This window comes from Etheostoma cragini, chromosome 12, assembly GCF_013103735.1.
Source record: "Etheostoma cragini isolate CJK2018 chromosome 12, CSU_Ecrag_1.0, whole genome shotgun sequence".
Taxonomy (NCBI): domain Eukaryota; kingdom Metazoa; phylum Chordata; class Actinopteri; order Perciformes; family Percidae; genus Etheostoma; species Etheostoma cragini.
This window is the reverse complement of record NC_048418.1, coordinates 11,678,323-11,691,227: the sequence shown is the minus strand read 5'-3', so window position 1 is coordinate 11,691,227 and position 12,905 is coordinate 11,678,323. Positions and strand designations below refer to the sequence as shown.

Here is a 12,905-nt window from a genome sequence, read left to right as displayed (position 1 = left end):
TGTCCCACCCTCTTTTAAAACGTCTACAGCGTTCAGAAGGTCAAAGGTCGTGTGTGTCATGACCCCACGGGAGCAGCTGAGGAAGATGACAGCACTGGGAGAGCAGGGGGCTATGGATGAGAAGCACTGGTACCGTCTGGTTAATGGAATTTCAGCTGGAGGTGAGAAATGAAAACACAGAGGGGATGAAGCAACACAACAACATAAAATATAGCAGGAGTCCAAAAAACTCTAAATATTACAGTTAAAAATAGGTGCAGAACTTAGATAGCCTCCAGAATGTGTGCATAAATGTGTAATTTTTTTTTTTAATTTAGGCCACAGATTTCCTGACACTGTCTATTTTGTCCGATTTTAATCTGGAGCTCCAAACTAGTTAAACCAACTATGTGACCTTGTCTGCCGTGTATTGATTTAAATGGATTGTTAGCTGTTCAGTAGTACCCGCTGTCTTCAGATTTCACAGTCGGTGCACATCTCAGGCTAAACTGCCTTCCTGGTGACCTGTGGTGTTTTTCCTACTCTTGCAGAGCTGAGGCAGAGGCAAGAGATTATGATGAGGAACCAGATGGCCATGGCTCCGCAGATCCTCACCCAGGGGCAGCAGAGGTTACAGGGGGTCTCAACACAGTTCGAACCTCGCTTCATGGAGAGGTCTGTACCTGAAGTCACTCTTAAAACTGAAACAGTAGCTCTCTGGTGAAGGGCACCTCTTAAAAATTGTCAGTTGCAGGTGCATAAGCGAAAAACACATAGCAAAGAAATATCTGTTGCATGTTTCTGAACAATGACCAAAATATACTTTAGTCACTGGCAAAACAGCAGTCCTTACAGCTGATTATTTGTCCGTTGATATCATGTCTAGATGAATGATTTTAAATGCTTGTCTTTCATCAGAGAGCTGGTTCCCCCCTCCGAGATGGTAGCTTCAGAGGCCAGACAGATGCATATGGGACCTCACCTGGGTCCACCTCTACCTCCCCATGCCAATGTTATGCCTGGGAGAGCTTTTCCTGGAGCAGGTAAGCATGGCCCAATGCACATTCATATCTAATGGCCTGTTCATATGAGCGTTAACAGTGAGTCTGTATTTCTCTTAATCAGCTGGCTACGGCTTCTTGCCCTCGGAGCCCATGGAAACAGTTGCCCGGCGACAGGAGTTCATTCACAAGCAAAATATAGCCAGGTAGTGCGTCCAGAATATCATCAGCATCTCAGAGAACTATTCCACTTACACTTAGGTCTACAATACATTTTGCCAAATAATACTGAAACATTTTAAGAATTGTTTAATCTGATAACAAAATGTGATAATGTGGTTCCATTATCATTGTTGCACAAATGCCTAATATTTGTGTGTGCTCCTGTTCAGAATGGAAATGAATGCCATCCTGCACCAGAAGGAGATGGAGAATGCCCACCAGAAGGGACTTATGGGAATCGATAATCACATGTCGTACCCTTCCAACCCCATGGCATTTAGAGGTCGTCAGCGCATGCCAGACGGCCAAGATGTCTTTGTCCACCGTCCCACCTTGGAAGAGCTGCACTCCAACAACATGCTCATGTCAGCCAGCCCTTACCCACCAATCAGCACACTGCACAGAGAGAGGGGACGCAGGGCTGGTAGGAGGCCAACGGCTCACAAGAGCTCAGAGATTCATTTGTCCAACCTGAAGGGCAATACTGAAGATAAAAGTGTAGAGCAGAGCCCAGGAGCCACATCAGGGGAAGAAAAAGAAGTGGAGGCTAAGGGGGACATGGGAGAGGAGTGTCCCACTAGCAAGACGCACCATCAAGCAAAAACAGACTCTGAACTTGCCACAGGAAGCCGGAAGAACTACAAAGATGGGGACATAGGCCTGCGTAAAGCCTGTGTGAACAGCCAAGATGGGTCAGATGTGGCCAACAGTGGTGCAAGTGATAAAGACATGTCCAGTCAATGTTCAGCTTTTCAGGAGAAATTCATGTATCCATCCGGTGGTGGAGCGCTCACAGGCCTGCCTTACATGTCCCCAGTCCCAGGGAATGGTTTCCTTCCACCTGGTGAGTTTCCAAAGTAGATGACAATATATATTCTTTAAGTAAGTTATTTTTTTTACAGAACCAACAAAGATGACATGTATTTTTCCAGGTCCACCCAATCTCTTTCTCAATGGTGATGAAGTGCCCGAAGACATAAGGAAGTGGACAGTGAATGATGTCTACAACTTTATCAACAGTATACCCACATGTTCAGAATATGCTCAGGTTGGTTTCTTCAGTTTTCTATAACTCTCAGTTCAATTCTTTCTGTTTGGTCTTTGTTGTGCTAATGTTGGGTGATTTCACTCTTCAGGCGTTCAAGGATCACATGATCGACGGGGAGTCGCTGCCCCTCCTGTCAGAGGAGCATCTTCTGGACACACTGGGGCTCAAACTGGGACCTGCTCTTAAGATCCGCTCACAGGTAGGAAACACAGACTGTGACTTAGCCCTGAACATTCACAAACATGTCATAAAAAAAGAAAGTTGTATCAAGACTTAAACCCTATGGAGATGGGATAAGTGCTACTTTAATATAAATCTCAGCAATGCCTGTGCAACGCTGCACAATAATTCGTCAATGGATAAATTTGCCTCAGAGGGTCTTAAAATCTCTACAACATATGACATCCTCTAACATCTGACCCAATTCGATTTGGGTCAGAAAAAACTGTACAAAAAAAACGTGCAATAAATGTGGTATGCAAAGTAAGCAGACGCAGCAATATTCAAAGTACAACATGGAGAATCAGAATGAGAATATTAGGTAAATAAAGCACAAATATATGATATCAACAAAATGATTATTATTTAATTAGGTAATTATATTACCTGATACTTATGATCATATCATGTATACAGTGTCAGTTTTTGTGACATTTCAAAATGTCTTCTGTGAAAGAAAAAAAACCTATAGAGAACTTCAATACTGATTGGATTGTTGCACAGGTGTGATAACTGTGACCACCCTCTGCAGCATGTCCTGTCCTCTACAAGTACATAATTCCTTTAAGACTGATGCATTTGCAATGACTAAGATGTCTAATGTGTCAACTCTCCTTTTTTTCACAGGTGTCCAGGCGTCTGGGCAGCATGTTGTACGTGATGAATTTGCCGCTCTCCACCTCCACCCTGCAGGCCACTCCAGAGAAGCCTGCCGACCGCTCATCAGAGATTGGCTCCCCTGTTAACTGCAACAGTGAGGAGATGATGGCGAGTCCAAGAGACCCTGATGTCCTCAAACCTACAGAGCACCTGCACGAGACAGAGAACAATTCCCCTCCATCTGCCAGCAGTGAGACAACTTGATCAGAACTGATAATGTGGAAAGATGCAAACCTTACCAGGCCCAGTCTACACTGACAGTAAAGCATCGCTTTACCTGAACCACCACAATGGTGGACTTGTTTACATCATGATTAACTGGATTGAAGAGACTTTTTTGAAACCATTTTCTATGGGTTCATATGTAATGCACAGTTTCACTAGGCCAAGGAGTCTGCTAAATATTTGTCCCATCCAGCTTCCATCCAGCTTCCATCCATCTTCATCCGCTTTTCCGGTATCGGGTCGCGGGGGAAGCAGCTCCAGTAGGGGACCCCAAACTTCCCTTTCCCGGGCCACATCAACCAGCTCCGACTGGGGGATCCCGAGGTGTTCCTAGGCCAGGTTGGAGACATAATCTCTCCACCTAGTCCTGGGTCTTTCCCGAGGCCTCCTCTCAGCTGGACGTGCCAGGAACACCTCCCTAGGGAGGCGCCCAGGTGGTGTCCTTACCAGATGCCCAAGCCACCTAAATATTTGTATTTTACATAATATGTAAATATTTTTAATCAGAATGACACTGATGAGTTATGAGACCATAAGATGGTCCAATATATTTTTTTCTCTTTTTTACATAATTACATACATCTACATGTCTGAGTGTAGCTTTAAATGTACTTATTATTTAACATGCTAAGTGTCATTTCTCCAGTAGGCTGTCACGAGGACTATAAAAATGATAAGGGAATAGTTTTTTATAGTAATTTATAATTGAACATTGAAATATATAACTAAGGTGTTTGGATGTTTGATAACTTTTTTGTGGGTCGGATTGCAATTAAAGTGTTTTCCTACTAATGACCGGCAGTGCTGTCTATCTGTTAAGGTAAGGAATTACAAGTGAATATCAAGAATCACGTATTTTGATGTTCAAAGAAATTAAAGGAGTCAAATAAATGTAGTGGAGTTAAAAGTACAAAATTTCCCTCAGATAATGTATACTTTATAGATAAATAGTGGAGAATTTAAGTATTTTATCCTGTAGTTAGCCTATAAAGTAGGCCTAGCAGAAAAGGGAAATGATAATTTAAAGTACATGTAGGCTACATGAAAGTTGTACTTAATTAATTAATCAATCAATCAATCAAAAAAAAAAAATTGTCACATGAAATTGTGCACGGTACAATTCTGGGGAAATGTAATCCCATCAGCCCGTTCAACTTGTGCATGATTCATTATTATTATTAGTAGTAGTAGTAGTAGTAGTAGTAGCAGTAGTATTGGTATTGGTATTAGTAGCCTAGTAGTAGTAGTAGGCTAGTAGCATTTCAGTAGGTCTTCTTAGGTTAATGTTATTAGTTACTATCCAACACTGCTAGTAAATAAATTATTGATATGTATTGCGAATACAATTCAAGAGTAACAGAAATACACTCATATGCATAATTGTTGTGATTGTTTTACTTTAACCTAAATAAAATTATCAGTTTGTTTGTGAGCCGCTGCTCGGTTAATCTCGCGATACAACGGGATATTACGCGCTCTGTGCGCGTGCGCGGCATCGCGCCCGTCAGAGAAGCTGAGTTGGGGGATCATGGCGGAGCGCAGGAGGCACAAGAAGCGGATCCAGGTAACATCGCTTAATACAATCAAATTGCTGCTCGTGCAAGTTGAAGGACAACAAATATAAAAACAACCATGTGCTAGTTTACTACCTATCGCGGGATGTTTGTTAACGGAAACATACTCGTGGGGAGTCAGTAACCGGCGGCAGATGAAGCCAGATGATAGCTAACGGTAGCTAGCATTAGCTTGCTAGCAAAAACAAATGTTATGGTTTGTATTTTGATTACACGGTTTCAAGCTCAGTATTATCTTTATTGCCATTACCACTCACACAAGAAAGTTGTTGTTATAGTTTCTTCTTAGCTGTCTCTAAGGTCCACCATCTTTTTTTCTGATTGAAAACGTTTTCGGGCTAAGCTGCGTCAGCTCTAACCAGACGTGTTTACATAACGTTCGGCAATCTGCGGGAACTTTAATTAATGAGTCAACACGGTGCCTCACAATCTATGTTACTGCGCATGTAGCAGCGTTGTTACTAAAAACGTTACTTTTCCTCCAGTAGCGCTTGATTTCAGTTGATAAGAAACAGTCTATAGAGTGGCTACAGGTCAGTCAGCGTAAACATAAGTCCAGTGCATGTTTAAAACAAAACAACACGTGTAGCTAGTAGTTTGATTTTAGGATCCCCCCAAAAGCATGCCATTACTGATCTGTTTGTACCACCAAAACCAGAGACAATAATTTGATTACTTCACCTGTCACATGGTAAGAACAGATGAAGAAGACATGAGCAGGCCCTTTTCAGATGTTTGATACATTTGCATTTAAAGCAGATTGGTAAAACTTTGTTTATACGCATTTTAATTAAGTATTACTGTTCATACAGACATGAGCTGTGTCCAAGAGTCACACTGTAACAATTTGGTCTGAGTTTGTTGTGTGACATAACTGGAAACGGAGCAAAATAAAGCATACACTATGTTGACTTAGAGAGGTGTTCAAACATTTTACTGTTTTTATGTGTAAATGGCAGTTCCATTTTAAGTTGCAGTTTGATTGGTGTCCAGTGGTGCAAATATTGTATAATTCTTTGTATGTTGATTGCATACTAGTTTCAAAACATACTGTACTTCCTAGGGCTGCACGATTATGGCCAATATGATAATCTCGATTATTTTGATCAAAATTAGTTATGATTATTTGTTGATTTTAACCAAAACACATTTTATTGTCACATAGGCTATTTATAACTGCTTTCACATCCATATTTTGCAACATTATAGCTAATGCATCCATATTGTGCTACATTCTTTTGTTGAAGTTGTATGCCCGTTATCTACCAGACAAAATATCAACAGGGAATTTGGTACCTCATTACAGTGCCACTTAAATGTCTGCGCTGATCTCTTATGCTCCGAAACTGACGTTAGAGGCCACCGAAACATTGCTGCAAGTCACTCTAGCAAACACTAATAACATGTTACACAGCAGGTAACGTTAACGTTAGCTACAGTAGGAACTGGAGTAACAAGGCTAATACGTCCCTGAACTAAAACATAAAATTTTATGGCTCAAGTATAGCGGGTCCCCCCCCCCCCCCTTGCTGTCGCATGCCCTCACATGGCCAACACCTGTAATTTGGCCTTCTTCCTTTGGCCTTGGCTAAATCAGTTTGCCACACTCCTTATCGTCAAATCCTCCAAACTCAATCTTCACACATTGAAAATATACTGCTGCAATACATGTAAATGAAAATTATATGAAAGAAATTGCCTAGGATATATTTTTTTTAATCATCTCTGGGAAAGCTCCTTCACTTGTTTTAACCAACAATAACAGACTGATTAAAAGAGATAGGGAGAGGGGGAATGGACTGAAGCGTATGCTACTCACAGATTGACGGCTGACTCGTTAAGAATGGGTTTTTCACCGTGGCGGCCGCAATAGCAGAGAGTTACCAGCAGAAACACTGGTACAAATACAGGTTTGCCTCTCATGCTTAACAATATACAGCTGTGTTAATAACAATTGCAACTGTGGACAAATGTCAGAAGTGTGGACCGTCGCTGTCGCCGCTGTGTCTCTCCATGTTGCTGGTGAGCCGTGTGAGTGAATGGGGGCAGGGCTGGCAGCTGATGCAAGGACATTAGGTGCACTGCTACAACCTTATTTAGTGTTAGTCGCACACTTACACATCTTGGTTGCATTCTAGAGCCCTGTTAGCTTCCAGATACTAACTAGCACTGGTCACTGCTGTTGTCTGAATAACGCAGACGGGATAAAATGTTGCGTTTAATAGTAAACTGGTACACCTTGTTACCGACGTATACCCGACCGCTATCTGTTGTGGAATTTTCCTCACATTACTCTCTCCTCCGTGACTGTCTACATCTAGAAACCAACTGCGCAGTGCAGGGAACAACTCTGACTGGCACATGATCAGACAGGGATGTACGGAGTGTTCTCTGAACGGAATAACTCATTTAGAATATCGCTCGATCACGCAAAGTTGATCGTAGGAATCCATTCTAAAATTGCTGTGTAACCAAGAATGTTACTTGGATATTAAATATTAATATGCCGATTTGTCAAGTAGATATAGCTGAAACTAATAATAAATGCAATAAATCTTACTTGTGAACTTTGTTTCTTAAATTTGTTTTAGATATGTTAAATCAAATAGGCTAAATATTAATGGATTACTCCTTGCAGTTTAACAATTCAAAATAGCACGACAAACTACAGCCTCCAAAATTAACATTTCATCCTTCATAGGATTTACTGCAGATTGTTCTAGATTGCACTAGTTTTAGCAAGGTGTACCTAATATCCTCCAACAGCCCCGCAAACTGCAGGAAGGATTTATTACAAGGCTGTTGCATTAGCTTGAGGTGGGTGTTCCTAATAAACCACCCAACTAAGTGTAAGTCTCTGCACGTTCGAGTTCAGTTGCATAACAACTCATACTGTTATGAACTTTAAGTCTTTAAAGAGGCTTCCAAAGATCACCACGCTACATTACACAACAGTTATCTCCTTTCTGGCGTGATTCCTCTTTATTATTCAACTCCTATTTTTCCTTCTGTCTTAGTGTATTTAAAAGGGGGATAGTTGTCATACCTAGGAAAACTGTTATTTGGCTATGCATTTTAAAGACCAGTGCTTTGGTCCAGGTTTGGAGCAATAGCAATCACATACAATGGCTGTTAGAGCAGAGCTGCTAATCCTCATGTGTTCAAGCCAGGTAGATCTTATAGATGGTGACGGGGCTTTCTGTGTGGAGGTCTCATGTAACTGAGCTGTGTGACTGATACCTGCTTTTTTAAACAAAGGCTGGTTTGATAGCCTCGTCTTCCTCATGTTGCTGGCCGGAAGCAGCTGGACTGGGTAGAGCAGCACTGACTCTCATTGTGCCAGTGCTCTCATTCCCTCTTTGTTGGCATGTGGTTCAGTGCTGCAGATGTTGGGAGAAGGGAGGATGACTTTTGCTAGATACTGTCTACACTGTGCATGCTTTTTTTCCCAACCACTCCGATTTCAACATTAGTTAAACATATTTTGGCTACCTCCAATAAAACTTTGGAGTTTTGTTCAAAGTAGATTGTTGTTTGTGAAAAATAGAGAGTATTCTCACAGTAAAAGATGTAAGCACCCCAGCAGATACAGCAGAGCTAGTATGTTCATTTGGGGATGAAGGGCAGTTAAATATTCAATGTTGACCCTTTTAAATGTAGTATGAACTTGGTCCAGTAGATATTAAATTCACTGGATTAGACAAAACATAAACTAAATCAGGTCTGTTTTCTAATTTGTGATTCCCAAACAATAAGTCCAAGATAACAAAAAAGTAATAAATTTAAGTCACTCATCCGACCTGTTTTGACATAAAAAATGCTGAGCACATTTTAGTGCAATGCAGTGCAGAAGCCCGGATGCAGTTACTATTTTTGTTAATCTAGGTATACTTTACAGCATAACACATGTGCACTACAACAGAGGGCTGTGCAATTAACCAAACTTTTTATCGTAATTACGATTTTAGCCCAACAATCACAAAAACAGTAATCAAGAAAATTGATAATTTGTCTGTGCCTGTGCCTCTCCACACATGCACGAAGCAGATGAGAGACATGAAACGATCATGGCATATGCCGGCTAACGTACATCGTGTCTGGATGTATCTTTAAGATTTGCTGTGGATTGTCTGCCTGTAGTTCAGTGCCAGGATATTATTATATTAATAAAACTAGTAAATATTTATATTGTGCCTTTCATGAAACACTTTACAGAATTGCAGTGGTATTACTAAGGGAGGGTGGAGGCTGTGGTGAACAAGTGGTGTTTCAGGAGGTTTTAAAAATGTCCAGGGATGTAGCATTTCAAATATCTGCATCTTGCAGAGGGATGGGGTCCAAAAGTAGGGTCTGTTGTTGGGAATGGAGAGCAGGCCAGCAGCTAAGGACCGTAGGTTTCGGAGTGGGCTGTATGATAGAGGAGGTCGAAAGGATGTGTATCTGAGAAGGAGGGTTTTATATTTGATGTGGGACTTAATCCCAGCCAGTAAAGGTGAATGAGGGTTGGGTTGATGTGCTGCAACGTCTTGATTTGGGTGAGGACCCTGACAGCAGGGTTAGATCGTAAAGTATCATTGACTGAGTGTGATATTGTTTTCATGCCTGTATATTCATATGCGTGTGTTTGTCTGGTCCTGCAGGAGGTGAGTGAGCCCACCAAGGAGGAGAAGGCGGTGGCCAAGTACCTCCGATTCAACTGCCCTACCAAGTCCACCAACATGATGGGCCACAGAGTCGACTATTTTATTGGTTAGTGCTCAGCTGTGGAATGTGAAGCAACAGGCACAGCACCCAGCTACACATAACTGGGTGGAGTGGGAATCCTGACATAAAACGCTGCCTTTTATTTATTTTTTCAAAGCAGAGATTCAGTTGCATTTGATTTTGTCACAGTGAGTTAAAACGTGGTGTGTTTTCAGGGCAAACTGTGTAACATTTTCGAAGAGTTGTCAAATTCTTAAACAAATGAGTCAGCTGCAGTCCCACAGACGCAGAAACAAATGAGACGATTCAACCGGTTTTGAGCATGTGCCCATACAGTACACAGGATACATCACTGCCTCTATCGCTGCTGGTTTAACACAAGCACTCCACTTCCCAGGAGTTTTTGTGACGGTTGAATGTTTCCTCAAACAACAAAGCACCATCGCTGCATCTCTTTCTCTGTGAAATGAAGCTGCTTTCAAGTGCAGTTGGAAACATTGAATATAAAAAATCTTACAGAAAACAGTAGCTGTGAAATATTCACAGTTACTACATTGGGGGGTTAAAGAAAACACAACATCACACAAATGGGCCTTTTCAGTGACGCTCCCACACCGCCGCACCACCCTGCAGCAAATTGCCGCATCCCAAGAGGCTGATGTAAACGCAGCTTTACTGTTTTGGTTCACTCTCTCTGCTCTCATAGCATTGTTTTCAGCCACAACAGGAAGCTATTTTCTGAGACAAAAACCCACAGTATACTACTTCTTGCTCTACACCAAACCGCAGACGGACACAGTTAGTAGAGTTAGCGGCGTTAGCAGCTAAACAGCCAAATGTTTTCCTCAGGAGTTGGTTCAGACCAAAGCAGAGATACAAGAGATTGAATACTGGACTTACATTCCTCAGGTGGACCCAAACACGACTCCACACGAATGATAAGGTTGGTCTGGAACAACTAGATGTGTAAATGCGCAACTCTTCACTTACAAGCTAGCAGTATCAACTTATAAGGTGATGAGAGCGTCAGTGTGAGATTTTACTCCATCTAAACTACTGCCCTATGTTCTGCTTTGTATTCATTTTTCAAATAAATGAAATAAAAAATATATTCCATTTGCATTAATGTAGTGATGTTTTTGCACGTTTGGCAGTTATTCAGCTTCTGCACCGCTGATAAAAACACAGTTTACCGAAATAATGACTGAATGGCATTTTCAGACCTTGTACCACTGTGTTGTTTTTTTTATATCTTTGTATCCCTATACTTAGCCTCCAAGGCAGTGGACTGTCTTATGGACTCCAAGTGGGCCAAGGCGAAGAAGGGAGAGGAGGCTGTGTTCACCACCAGGGAGTCTGTGTTGGATTACTGCAACAGGTAAGCTTTCTAACACACCGTGCTACCTAATATGGTCAATGTATATGGTAAATAAGGCTGCAATTAACTATTATTACTATACTATTACTATTATTTTAACTGTCAATTAATTCACTTGTTATTTTCTTGATTTGTCGATGATATTGTTGGTCTATCTAATATACGGATATAATGGAAACCGTCCTTCAAATCAGTGGTAAATAAACAGCCTTTATAACCAGTCATTCTCCTCTCCTCTGTAGACTCTTAAAGAAGCAGTTCTTCCACCGGGCTCTCAAAGTGATGAAGAAAAAGCCAGAGAAAGACACCAAGAAAGAGAAGGAGAAAGAGAAGGAGAAGACCAAGGGTGACAGCAGCAAAGAAGAGGAGAGAAAAGGGAAGAAGGAGAAAGAGAAGAAGAAAGAGTCTGAGGCTGTTGAAACCAAGAAAGAGAAGAACGTACGTGATCAAACACTGTTGAACTCTATGTTGACAAAACCTCTCAGATTATATCTGTCTTCACAAGATAGTGTTGTCACTGTTGCGGCTTTTATGTTTGGCCTCTCTATATACATGTTAACGATAGAGCATCTCCCATTACAAATTTGGTATTTGGTAAAATGCGAAATGCTATGAATAGTGTCCAAATTTAGTGGATGAAAATGCTTGTGCTTTACTGTCAAACATCAGTATATTGTCACTGCTATGACTGAGGGATCCATCTGAAGCAAGACTTGACATTCATGCTGATAGCTTTCTGGCATATTCAGCTAGCTGTTTGACGCTAAGATAAATTCGCCGGAATGTAATTAGGAATGTTGTTTTTTTTACATAAAACCAACAGTTAGCATACGGTTAAGTTCCAGTCTACGACCTGTCTCTAATTCCCCCTTCACACCAAGGGCTCAATCAGGGTTGATATTGTGTTTGAAAGGGTTAACCAGCATTGATCGACTTGACTTCGCGACCCAGGTTGATATGTGGATTGAATGCAGTTCGAAGGCTGGTCCATTACAGCGTCAATTGCACTCGACCACGCTAGCCAACAACCGGGGCAGGACAAATTATGTCATTGGTTGGAAAAGGAAAGCAAAGCCTTGTCTCGTCGAAAACTCAGATTGGACAGCTAGTCTAGCTGGATGTCTGGATTTACCCTGCAGCGATCTGAGCAGCAGTTAACAATAGTAGTCATAAATTGACTGGAGTTTAAAATTACAACACAAAGAAAGCAAAAGGTAACAGATTTCTGGCCAAAAAAGAATTTTCAGCAGAACAAGAGCAATCCAGGAAATGGCAGGTGGTGGATATTGACTAAACAAAGGCAAATGTTCTCCCCTTGTCCCAAAAAAAGGTTTTTGAATAAACCTTCCATGACCAGGAATCAACCCGTGATGACTGGCTTGGTTTGAATTGACAAAAGAACGACCCTGGTCATTGGTGTAACCAACATGTAGGCCCCACTGTGACTGCAGTATTTGTGATTTCTAAGTAAAAATACAGATTTGATATTTAATACATTTTTTATTTTGTTATTATACATTCTCATAGGATGACAGTCCTGGAACCCCCAAGAAGAAGAAAGAAGTGAAGAAAAAGTTTAAACTGGAGCCTCATGAGGATCAGCTGTTTCTAGATGGAAATGAGGTGAGTGTGCTTAGAGCATTAAACATGTATATACTGAATGTGGGGGAAGTATTTGTGATCCTGAAAGACTTCAAAACCCAACACGTGTCTCTTTTCTTTCTTTTTCTAGGTGTATGTGTGGATTTACGATCCTGTTCATTTTAAGACATTTGCCATGGGACTGATCCTTGGTGAGTCAGAGGTTGAAAATCATAAATGGAGTTCCTTTGAAAACAAACTGAATTTAGCATGATCTTTTGCTGATGGCAGCTAATTTACTCATTCTCTCTCTC

General features: G+C 41.3%; 2 protein-coding genes across 2 annotated transcripts in view; both read left to right on the top strand.

Annotated features, from left to right (window-relative positions):
* Window positions 1-3,478, top strand: part of samd7 (sterile alpha motif domain containing 7) — a 7,324-nt gene extending 3,846 nt beyond the window's left edge. Inside the window, exons 2-9 of the mRNA XM_034886716.1 lie at window positions 30-161; window positions 531-654; window positions 898-1,022; window positions 1,105-1,186; window positions 1,373-2,046; window positions 2,135-2,250; window positions 2,339-2,449; window positions 3,097-3,478. Coding sequence (XP_034742607.1) covers window positions 59-161; window positions 531-654; window positions 898-1,022; window positions 1,105-1,186; window positions 1,373-2,046; window positions 2,135-2,250; window positions 2,339-2,449; window positions 3,097-3,333 — 1,572 coding nt within the window. The 5' untranslated portion in view covers window positions 30-58 and the 3' untranslated portion in view covers window positions 3,334-3,478. The remainder of the gene's footprint in view (window positions 1-29; window positions 162-530; window positions 655-897; window positions 1,023-1,104; window positions 1,187-1,372; window positions 2,047-2,134; window positions 2,251-2,338; window positions 2,450-3,096) is intronic.
* Window positions 3,479-4,769: 1,291 nt separating this feature from the next.
* sec62 (SEC62 homolog, preprotein translocation factor) overlaps window positions 4,770-12,905 on the top strand; it is an 11,514-nt gene continuing 3,378 nt past the window's right edge. The window contains exons 1-6 of the mRNA XM_034886727.1: window positions 4,770-4,918; window positions 9,569-9,677; window positions 10,905-11,010; window positions 11,253-11,448; window positions 12,538-12,633; window positions 12,743-12,803. Of these exons, the coding sequence (XP_034742618.1) occupies window positions 4,883-4,918; window positions 9,569-9,677; window positions 10,905-11,010; window positions 11,253-11,448; window positions 12,538-12,633; window positions 12,743-12,803 (604 nt within the window). The 5' untranslated portion in view covers window positions 4,770-4,882. The remainder of the gene's footprint in view (window positions 4,919-9,568; window positions 9,678-10,904; window positions 11,011-11,252; window positions 11,449-12,537; window positions 12,634-12,742; window positions 12,804-12,905) is intronic.